The 12,053-nt window shown below is 38.4% G+C and overlaps 1 protein-coding gene and 2 non-coding genes across 3 annotated transcripts in view; all 3 read right to left on the bottom strand.

Annotated features, from left to right (window-relative positions):
• The window catches only part of LOC126480693 (uncharacterized), a 128,394-nt gene extending 120,464 nt beyond the window's left edge, over positions 1–7,930 (bottom strand). The window contains exons 1-3 of the mRNA XM_050103931.1: positions 7,831–7,930; positions 3,242–3,325; positions 3,039–3,146 (exon numbers count right to left, since the gene is read on the bottom strand). Coding sequence (XP_049959888.1) covers positions 3,039–3,087 — 49 coding nt within the window. The 5' untranslated portion in view covers positions 3,088–3,146; positions 3,242–3,325; positions 7,831–7,930. The remainder of the gene's footprint in view (positions 1–3,038; positions 3,147–3,241; positions 3,326–7,830) is intronic.
• Positions 7,931–8,066: 136 nt separating this feature from the next.
• Trnar-acg (transfer RNA arginine (anticodon ACG)) lies at positions 8,067–8,139 on the bottom strand. Its single transcript has one exon. It is a non-coding gene; the product is annotated as a tRNA-Arg (tRNA).
• Positions 8,140–8,308: 169 nt separating this feature from the next.
• On the bottom strand, positions 8,309–8,381 carry Trnak-uuu (transfer RNA lysine (anticodon UUU)). The gene has a single exon. It is a non-coding gene; the product is annotated as a tRNA-Lys (tRNA).
• Between the last annotated feature and the right edge of the window lie 3,672 nt (positions 8,382–12,053).

The raw sequence follows: 12,053 nt of genomic DNA, 5'->3' as shown, positions 1-12,053 counted from the left end.
GATGACAATGTTTTTCTGGAAATCTGGTGATAAGTCACCTGTCTCACAGATTTTTGGCATTGACTCAATACTTTCTAATTACACACATCAAAAAAAGATTTTCATCACCTCGGTTCCAAGAGTTCTGGAACCTGTACAGAAAATTGGAATAGAGGTCAACATAAACATCATTTCTGCCCTTTTTACTGTTCATGAAAACCACACACTGCGTGTTGTACCACCATACAGCGAGAACTTAAGAGGTGGTGGTCCAGATTGCTGTACACACCGGTACCTCTAATACCCAATAGCACATCAACTTGCATTGATGCATGCCTGTATGCACCGTGGCATACTATCCACAAGTTCATCGAGGCACTGTTGGTCTACATTGTCCTACTCCTCAACAGCTATTTGGCGTAGATCCCTCAGAGTAGTAGGTGGGTCATGTTGTACATAAACAGCCCTTGTCAATCTATCCCAGCCATGTTCATTAGGGTTCATGTCTGGAGAACATGCTGGCCACTCAAGTCAACGATGTCGTTATCCTGAACGAAGTCCTTCACAAGATGTGCACAATAGGGTGCAAATTGTCATTCACGAAGACGAATGCCTCGCCAATATGCTGCTGATAAGGTTGCACTATCAGTCAGAGGATGGCATTCACATACTGTACAGCTGTTACGGTGCCATCCATGACCATCAGTGACGTATGTCGGCCCCGCATAATGCCACCCCAGAACAGCTGCACTCGCTGGACAGTGTGTCTAAGGCATTCAGCCTGACCGGGTTACCTCCAAACACGTCTCAGACAATTGTCTGGTTGAAGGCATATGCGACACTCAAAATCGGTAAAGAGAACATTATGCCAATACTGAGTGGTCCATTCGGCACGTTGTTGAGCCCACCTGTATCACACTGTGTGGTGTCGTGGTTGCAAAGATGGACCTCACCATGGATGTCGGGAGTGAAGTTGCGCACAGTTTGAGTCTTAACCCAATGTCCTGTGGCTGCATGAAAATCATTATTCAACATGGCGGCGTTGCTGTCAGGGTTCCTACGAGCCATAATCCATAGGTATCAGTCATCCACTGCAATAGCAGCCCTTGGGCGGCCTGAGCAAGGCACGTCATCGACAGTTCCTGTCTCTCTGTATTTCCTCCATGTCTGAACAACATCGCTTTGGTTCACTCCAAGATGCCTGGACACTTCCCTTGTTGAGAGCCCTTCCTGGCACAAAGAAAGAATGCGGACGCAATCAAACCATGGTATTGACAGTCTAGGCATGGTTTAACTACAGGCAACACGAGCTGTGTACCTCCTTTCTGGTGGAATGACTGGAACCAATCGGCCGTTGGATGCCCCCCCCCCCCCCCCCAAATCTAACAGGTGCTGCTCATGCATGGTTGTTTACATCTTTGGGCGGGTTTAGTAGGGACTGTGTCTGTGAAACAATACCCACAGTCAATGATTATCTTCAGAAGTTCTGGGAACCGGGGGGATGCAAAACCTTTTTTGACGTATGTACTACAAGATACATAGGGACTTCACAAAGCAAGTTATGCATGTCGTCCCATGTTAAGACTACTGCACAACAGTGGTGCATTGTCAGAATAGAGCATGTGTTCCCTTACACGCAGTTCTGCTGCAGTGTGGATACCAACTGCATCTCTGGGAGTGAATGAAATGGCATGGCAATTGAAAGTGTACTCCAAAGCTGAAGTATGCAGGACAGAACAAAACAGCTAAATTGCACAGAGATTCACTATGAAATTCTGGTAGTATATGGACCAAATGCAATGTCATGTCCAGCCATAGAGAACTGTTGTCAACAATTTGACCAATGCTGCACAGCCATGAGTGACGCTGCTCTGTGACCAAGAAGTGGATTTCTCCAGCCAAGGAATTGAATGACTGGTTAAATGTTCCAACCATTGCTTCCAGAGACTTTACGGCTATGACAAAAAATAATGTCACATATCTGTGTCACTTTGATGTGTAGAGCAGCTTTCAATAAAAGTTATTTGGTGTGCTATAATAATATGTAACTTACTTTTTGAAGTACCCTCATATATCACTAACTCCTGCTGACTTGCTTGACATCAGGTGCTTTATCACTTCACAAATGAAGTGCATGAAAATTGTTCTTCAATAGCCATGCAGCAAAAATAACTGTTGTTCTCAAAAAATTGACATAAAAGTCATTAGGCAATTGAGTACAATGCACTTTGGGTCACAAGCCTTAGTCCATATTATCACTCTAAACTTAGGTCCATTTCCTCTGGAAACAACCTGTACACAGTTCGGAAGATATAAAAGTAAATACAGCCTACATAAAAGGCTAAAGTGCAATTGCTGTGTCGATGGCTCTAGGATTGTGTGCCAATGTCGACAATTTGCTGAAAATTGTCATAGCCAATCGGATGATAGTATATAGTAGCTAAGGAGAATTACTGAATCTACTGACTTCTTTTGGCAGAAGATATGAATTCATTACATTACATGGTGAGAGCCAGAATAACTTTTGCATATCTAGTTATCTGATTTTCGTACTTATTTGTTGGGGGAAAAATAAATAAATAAATAAATAAAAATGGGGTGACAAGACCAACCTGTAGCAGGTAGAGGACTAGGTTAATTTCAAATGTGCCAGTGTGCTTGCAAGCTGGCACAGCCAATGAAACTCAACATGGTAATACGATTGCCAAAATAGATCGATGTACAGTGAGGCTCGAGCTGTATTTTCATCATTACTATGACCTAATTGTATTTTTTTATTTCCAATTTTGCTAAAAACTGTGACAATATATTCAAATTGTAACTTCATAGAACAAAATACCTGTTAATTTTATTTATGAACCACAGAAAATTACAAATGAGCATTCTCATTCACCACCAACAACCAAGTAAGAATCTGTCATACTCAGTTAACATCATTCACCACATGAGTCGTTAGCTTTGGCAGGCTGTAAGCGCTCTTTCATCCATATAAAATGAATTTTCGACCTATTGATTATGGAAGTCAAAACTGAATATTTAATAAAGGTAGAAACCATTACCCTGTTGTGTTCTTCCAGTTTGTGGTGGAGCACTTCTTGCCAGATCCATCTCTTACTCAAACAATGTGTCAGCCTACAGATGTAAGGCCCAGCAGACACGGCAACTGCCTGCAAATAGTGAACAATTCACCATATATAATATGACATGAGTGTCAACATTCAGCAATATTTTGCTTTATAACAGCATAATATTACAAACTAACCTTTGTCATGAGTTAGCCTGATGAAGAATTCAAAATGTTTTGCATAAACTGTTAACAGATCTCAGCACCTTTACCATAAGGCATCTGTAAAAAGAGATGTCAATGTTTATTAAAAAAGAAAAACTATGTAACGTATTCTGTTTTAAATGTCTGAGATTATTTGGCTCCTAGAACAGCATCTGCTGAAATGTAACAGTGTTTTGTTTACAAGAATAATATTACACACACCCATATTAACTTACATCAAATCTTTACACCATAATTTTCTCTACATGATGCGGTTTTATGATTATACTGACAAATAGATTTCATTAATATTTACAATAGTGCAATTTCAAGTACAAAGAAAAAACAAAAGAGGATAGGCAACCACTCATCTAGAGATGAACGATTAGTACACCTATGCAAATTCAAAAGACAGAAAACTGCATAACGTTCCTCATCTTTCCTAATATTAATTTCCCTCATTCAAGGCTCCATCCAATACTGATACACACAATCCCTCCCTGTCTCCAGAGTTATGACAATGCAATTATATTTGTATTTGTGTGTGATGATTTAAATGTTAATGTCACATTAAATGAGCATAGAATTTGGAGGGGAGGGGGGGGGGGCGTTTGGATGGGGTGGAGTGGGGCTGGTCCATACTATGGCCTTAATCCATCAATGTATGATTTCCATGGAGTAATCTACGAAAAATTCAGACAACATAGAGAAGAAACAGGAGGAAAGGAAAAATTATTCATTGAATCTTCTGTACTCTGAGTCCACAGGTGTCACATGACGTATTACACACATTTTTCATCCACATGTTAATGTTCAGAATATTTTAAATCATTTAAGGAGCAGTTAAATGAAAACAAGAAAGATGGGAAAAAGTACGTAATGTTATTACATTCCATGATGGGCATATTAGTACAGCAACCAGTTTTCACATTTATATAATGAGACAGTCTCAGCTGCAAAGTTGTTTTATTACAAATAATGTGTTTTGGGTTTTTCTAAAAGAAAACAAAAATCAAATATGTAATTATCTAAAATAACAAATTAAGGGGCATCAGTGTAAGCCGTGCTAAATTTAGAAAACATACAAAAACAAATGAACACTCATGAAAGATTATCAAAAGAATGTATATCACAGGCTGGTAGGGCGGTTAGTCAGAACAATTGTAACTTTCGAGCAAGATACACTGGAACAAAACTAAATTTATTAACTTAAAAGGATAAAAACCAGGGTTAATGTATGAAGGCAAATGTAAAGGGGAGGCAGGGACACAGGACACAGACAAAGTTAAGAAAAGTACCTAAAAATAGTAAGAATCAGTGGGTGAAGTACAGCATGGAGTGTCACTTAGAGAGAATGAACCTGGAGAGCAAGTGAGTGAAAAGTCTAATAAATGGCTACATCGAAACTACAGTGCAGACGAAAAACATGTTTCCTGTACTAGTAGGGCGGTACGTCAACAGAAGGCACTAGTGCTAGTGCTTTTCCTTTCCTTTTAGAAAAAAACTGAACCCTTAACATGGTGAAACACATTATTCGTGATAAAAATAATTTTACAATCAATACTGTCTCACCATACAAGTAAGTAAACTATATATTATTTTAAAAGTAACCACCATAACTGTTAATACATTTAACCCACTGTGAGACAAGCCAGACAATACCTTCATCTGGAAATGTTTTTTGTTGCCTATGAAACCATGACTGTTAGGTTAGGTTAGGTAAGGTTAGGTTCACTAGTCTATCACTTCTTCAAATGAAGGTAATCGAAGGCCACAAATGTCTTTCCTCAGGGCTTCAAAAATATGGCAAGCACCTGGGGAGAGTCTGGAACTGTATGAAGCATATGTAACGGCTTCCCAATGAAACTTCTGCAGCGATGCTGAAACACCTGCCAACAAAATGCGACCCCCCCCCCCCCCTCCCCCGAAATTGCCAAGGTTGTTTCAACTATGCCGTAGAGTTTAGCTTGGAAGCCCTTACACAACCTCGATAAAAATCTGACCCCTCCCCATGCAATCTCCACATTTCTGGAACACTGAAGAAAGACATTCAAAGTCGTCAATTTGCATTGGATGAAGGGATGCACAGCTATATACTAATGTGGTTTTGTGGCAACTGCAAACATTCTTCCATGAAGGCATTCGCCACCTCACTTCAGTTACTGCAATTACTTATGAAATAATAAACAGTTTCTTATGCTTTTACGTCTGGCTAATTTTCATTTGACTGCACCTTACACAAATAAAATATAGCTACATAGACTTTGTGGTGGAGGAAATATCACGTGTGTGATGTGCTCAAATTTATTACTGTGCTCCACTTTTTCTTGAATTAGACTGACAAAGATACAGTTACACTGTTACTTTTATTGTATGGAAATGTTGTATGCAACAATTGATTAAGTCAATTCAAATAACCATGTGACAACTTAGTAAGTGTAGAACCATCCAATCACTGCTATTTTCTGTAAGGATAATATAAAGTGCTTGCCCATGATAGCCTTGTAGACATCTATTTAAGGAGTCAGACATTGTGACTACTGGTCCACAAGTATATTTATTCCCTCATGAACTTTCTTGTAAATAGTCTTCTGCAGTTCAATAGTATATAATTACAAAACAAGAAGAAAAAAATAACATTCATTATGCCACATTAAGGCTATCTTCAGTGCAAAAATGAGTGTGCAGAGCTACAACCAAAATATTTGATCACTTACCCAGTGAAATAAAACATACAACGGACGGTAAAATAAAATTTGAGAACAAACAGAAAAAGTTTCATTTCTGGCACTTTCTTCTATTCCCTAGAAGAATGTCTATAACCGTAAAGTGTAAAAGGTGGTAGGTAGCTCACATAATAAGGGGAGATAATATACTACAGCATGTAAGGTAATATTGGCTATATTTATAGTGACAATATGACTTTGAGAAACATATTTTGTACCATGCAGCTACACTATTGCCCTGATCTTTAAGTAACCATTCATAAAATTGGTGTAAATTATAATGTGAAATATTCTTGAACAGAAAATAATAAATTCTCACAACAAATGTTTTCAATGCCAAATTCAGTATCAAAGAGTGACCTGTAATCTTTATGCCAAAACTACTGAAGATATATGGCACCGAGTACTACTTGCTCCTAAGCCAAGAAGAAAAGCAAGAATCTGGCAACATATTTTTTAAAAACTTAACATTGTTTCCTTCCCAAACACAACATACCTCTCTCTCCAGATGTTCTCAAATCGCACAGAAAAAGACACTGACACTATATGTAATAAGAAAATTATCTCAAGTAATTACTATATGAAATCTTTTGAAAAAATATTTAGATAGCCTACATATAAGTAATTTATTTCTAAAACATAATAAATTGATGAATTCTGCTAACTTTGATGATATAAATGTTCCCTTCATTTTCACACAAGTCCTGTGTTCCAAAGAAATTCTCATTACTGTGTTTCTTTCTGTCACATAATAATTTCTGGAACTGCTAAATTGTTGATAATAAAAGAAAGTTAGTGAATTAATTTTCACAACTAGAACAGAGTTCTAAATCATAACTACTTCTTTATCTATAAAAATCAGCATCTGTCTTATTTACTCTCTAGGTATAACTGCACTTATTCATCCTGAAATAATAATAAACAGAGCTGTCATATAACTAACTATATCACACAATTTTTTGTTGCCTAAATATGCTATCTGTTTACATCAATGGATCTGACAGTCCTATTTATGATGACAATAACACACAAGTAAGCTATTGTGAACATTAAATAACTAATCTGTTTTAAAAGTAGTACACAAATGTGAGCAATTCATACAGAGGCAGAATTCTCTCTCTCTCTCTCTTCAAACTCCGAAATGCAATTAAAATTACTTATGTTAGCAAATTTTCAATAAGCACAACGTTCGAAAATGCACCACTAACTGCTTACTTTCAAGAATAATAAGAAGGGATGCTTTACCAGCTAATAAAGTACACGTGGCTTTCTTTACAGCAGGTGGTGGCACTTATTTAGTCAGGCCCTGTAAATCTTAAAACCGAATCTCCCACACAAACAGAGCTATCTGTGAATCAATAGATATGTTTACTATTAAGCACAACGTCGCTTTGTAACGGTAAAAGGTGAAGCCGGCATTACAGATTATTCCTTACGCTAGGGATAGGTGCTTCTAATTTTGCAAAACTTCACTCCGTTAAAAGCTACTGCATTCTCTTTAGTACACATGCAAACATATGAACATATCTCATTCTGATCGGTATTCTCTGAAACGTCACGTTTTCCATGTGGACTGTTTTTCTGTTGACATCTTGGACATGCTGACACCGCAATATTGTGTTTTTGTTAGGTTGTTGGTTTTTTTGCTATTTGTTTTCTTTCACCTGGAGAAAACTGCCGATATGCCAACAACTCACACGGACGACGATCACTCTATATATTCAGCTCCTCTCGTCGAATACTGTCAGTATCTGCTCTAGGCTATGAAATACCGACTGAAAACATTATCACACAAAGGCGAAGAAAGTCGGCAACTGTAAAAAATTATAGGATGCTTTAGCAGCATTGGCTTCTTACACGGTCCATGTAGGAGGGTCCTGACGGTTTAATTGGTGATTCTGTGGCTACAGCATCAGCTTCCAGTAACACCACGCAGCCATATTGAATGACTACTGACTACAGCGCGCCATACGGTTTCAGGAATTTTGGAAACAACAGATGCTACATGAAAACAACAAAATACTCAAGCATAGAATAGTACAATCTGACTGATCACACATCGTTTCGAGTAACCCGATAAAATAAAAAATGTACGACCCTGCCAGGATTCGAACCTGGAATCTTCTGATCCGTAGTCAGACGCGTTATCCATTGCGCCACAGGGCCCTACGCTCTTGCTCCACATTTTGAAACATAATAGTCACTCTCGCATACGCTCTACATGGGCTATTTAACAAAATTTCTATGTATAATAATACATTTACAATCTACAGTTGTCATACTAATGTCCAATTTAGTGCTTACAGAAGGCATTGCTGCACCCAGACAAAAATAGCGCCCGAACAGGGACTCGAACCCTGGACCCTTAGGTTAAAAGCCTAATGCTCTACCGACTGAGCTATCCGGGCTCACGAAGCTCCCGCCCTCACGTACTGATTACATCTATATATTCCGGTAATATTTAGGCCTGTGTCATCTTGTACACAGTTTCATTCTGTTTAAATGGTTGAAATCGTTATAACGTTACAGTAAAACAGTTGAAATGTTTCAAACAGATTTAGTTAAAGTTTATAGACGACAACACTGAGTTCTTGGCGAACTGTGTTGAGAAACGATGTGTCACTTAGTTGACGGGACTGACTACTGACTGAGAACTTCTTGTTATGGTACTTGTATGTTTCTATGCGTTCAAGTATTTTCAGTTTGCTTTACCAGCAAATGAAATGCCATGTAATTGTTGCAACCCGTGATTCAGTTCAATGCAGTTTTCTTGCCACCGGTTTTGATTTATGAGTGCCAATTTTTGGTGACAAAGGAGATTAAGGTTCATCATCCTGCCGACGGCGAGTTCATTACGAGACGGAGAACAGGCACGGACAGCGGAAGGGAATCGGCAGTATCTTTCTTCAACGGATCTATTGCGGCAAATATTAGGCGATTTCAGGAAATGTTACCTTTCATGGGAATATTGCTACGCATACGGCTGAATGTGTGTTGCCATTTTTTTTTTTTTTTTTGCGATTCAGCAGTACGAGGGCCTGCCAGTGCCACGTACTATATAGCCAAGTATCTTTCTTCAATGCAATACGCCATTGGCAGGCTCAGGTTACAGCAAGTAAATTATTTGGCGCATACGATTTGCCGAATTCATTTACCAGCACATGCTTTCGTGGTCTGAATGACATTTTTATTTGACATTTCAGGGGCCTTGCAGTTAATAACAATGAATAAAAACGTGTGTTGTCTCTACAACGTAAAAGAATCGCTTCAAAAATAACTCGGGGGAACATTCGCTTCTTCTTTCTCCAAACTGACAATGGTAACCGAAGGAATTTTGAGGGCTGAGTGAGGTTTTAACATTCCATGGACGGTGAGATCTGCGTGGGCCAAACGGGACGTAAAGCTTGTTCATCTTAACTAGTACAAAAACTAACATACCTTCTCTAAAGTGTACTAGTAATCTTTGAATGAATTGACATTATGTAGTCTTAGGCCAGTACCGCCAACAGCAACAACCTCGATCTAAAGCTGAACATTAACTGACGAAGAAACAATGGTGACCAGTATGCAGGAAGACGATTAAACAAGGTACTTTTAACAACTTCAAAGTAATTACGGACACTGTGGCCAGAAAAATAACGAATTTAGAAACTATAATAATACCGTACCTTTTCACTGACGAATCTTGGTAAAACATTGTAATGACTACACTAGGAAAAATTTTTTTTCTTTATGTTCCAAACATTTCATTTCAAATCACATGGATTTTCTCCTGTATAGGCGTTACCGTTTGACTCGATATTAGGCTGGGAACACAAACCATACGCCGTGTAAATTAACATTCAAGAAAGTAGTACCTACCTAACAAGAGTCGACATAACATACCCAGAAACCAAACTTGGGCATCATGCTGGGAACTACAGGCCATTGCTTACACGACGAATGGAGAAAAGAAATGAAAAATTTAGGGTATATTGTTTCCTTCGCTGATCGATAACGACACTGAAATAAACAATGTCACAGAACAAAACACGTAATGTGTTTTAACAACAAAAAAATGTAATGTTTAAAGTACAGGTATGTCGCAACAGAAATGAAAATGGTCACATACGATACAAAAGCAACGGTGAGTCTTCGGACGGCCGATGCAGGCAGGTTACCGATCGTCTACCATTTTACTGGATGTTGCTGGTACTCTGCTTCTACATCAATCTACGGCCAATTTCGTTCGACTTTAATCTGTTTTTATAGGTTACTAAACCCTCGCAAAATCTATGATTGCTGATGGTAGGCCTATCGTACAATTCGCAGCTCCCCACAATCTAGAACCGTATTGTTAGTAGCGGGTGAAAAACAGGGCGTTGTGTACTTATTTTGTATATGACGTACCAATGGAGACCTTATAACTATACTTAAAAATATGGAATAGTAAAATTTACTATGGTTTAGTAATTTAACATTTTCTCCCCTTCACTGTTTTAGGGTTCAGATTTCGCACACCTCGTTTTTCGTACATGTTGTTCTTACGCAGAAAAAAAAATAAATAAAAATAATCCACCCTTCCCCAAAGGGAATGAAGTCAGCTATGTATACAAGACTTTTTTACTGTGTGCTTGCTTGACTTCTCATTTCTGCAGTAAACCGTCATACAGCCTCAGAAAGTCCAAGCGTTGTTTATGTTTATCTCACCTAAGGGTAGGATGGCTTCACTCTGATAGATTTTCCCATTATTTCAGCGACTGGCGGAATGAAAATACCTTTCCTTGGCCAATGTTAAAACATACCTTCTCCCTTTGCACTAAAGGTTTAGTCCAGTCGCCTGTTTCGTCTTCACACGTCGCCATTAAAACTTGAATAACTAAAATGTCACACTATATTACATGTTACTATTTTATCGTACTTCCATTCTGTCGATTTTCCCCCCCCCCGTCATCATATGATAAATAGTTCTGGCGATTTTATTTTCTTCCTTGTGTACCGGTGTGTGACGTATTCTATAAGATGATAATACTGATGAACATGCCCAACTGAATTACAAAATAAATAACTAAATACAACCAACACAAATAACCCTTCGCATATAGAACTGGGAAATGAATATACTTAGTATTTTTAGTTCATGGTAAGGTACGATAATGCCCAAGAACGACCTTCCTAGAGTCGCAATTATTATGTAAAGTCTGGGATTAATGTTCCTACAGAAATTAGCAAATTTTTATTGTTCTATGATAGTATAATTCCAGAACAGCCACTCTAAGGAACACAGACAAAGTTGTTATACAATGTGGTTTTAATCCCATACTAACAGTTGTTACTTCCTAATCCAGCGCCAACAATTAATATAATGCACTTGGTAACACATTTAAACGAAAACTCCAGGTAATTACTTCAAGCATTAGTATAAAATGTATCTTGAAGTGCATGTAACTCATCACAGATCCACCATGTACTTTCACTACAAAAGAAATAGCAACAATTCCAACACACATTCACATAACAGCACTGTACACCATTTTGTCTTCGTTCGCTCAGGGATGCCAACATGAAAGACCATTATATCATCTCTTCAAAGCGATATTACCGCATTGAATATTGCCTTTTCTTGTATACCCACTTCCATTTGTAGAAACACCTCGTTTGTTCAGAAAAACCTAATAAGGTTCTAAAACTTTCTTTTGCCATTGTAAAAAGTACGAAGTAAAATGCCTAAGATGTGTAGACTTCCGATTATTCCGCCCTACTGGCCTCTTTCCTTATTGATATACACTTGTCTGTACATCTAACATTCTGCAAACATTAAAACAAGCGTAACATTAAAACAAGCGTGGGGTCGCACCTGTAGGTAAGGTAAGCCGAAAGTTTTCTTCCTTCTAATGTGTCTGTTGGCACCCTTGCTGGTTGTGACCTCTTACCCTCAATTACCGGTACATAAAGTAACTGATAAGCAGTGAGTAGCGCTAAAGTAACTCACAGATACTGAGAAATTTATCGGACGGCCGACCTAACAATCTCAAGTGTGTAGCCTTATAGGGTCGCCGAACACTGATTTTGCTATTTGAGCGCTCGGCTGGGTCTGACCA

Source organism: Schistocerca serialis, chromosome 5 (assembly GCF_023864345.2).
Source record: "Schistocerca serialis cubense isolate TAMUIC-IGC-003099 chromosome 5, iqSchSeri2.2, whole genome shotgun sequence".
NCBI lineage: Eukaryota > Metazoa > Arthropoda > Insecta > Orthoptera > Acrididae > Schistocerca > Schistocerca serialis.
The sequence above is the reverse complement of the archived record's forward strand: the minus strand, read 5'-3'. Positions and strand labels throughout refer to the sequence as shown.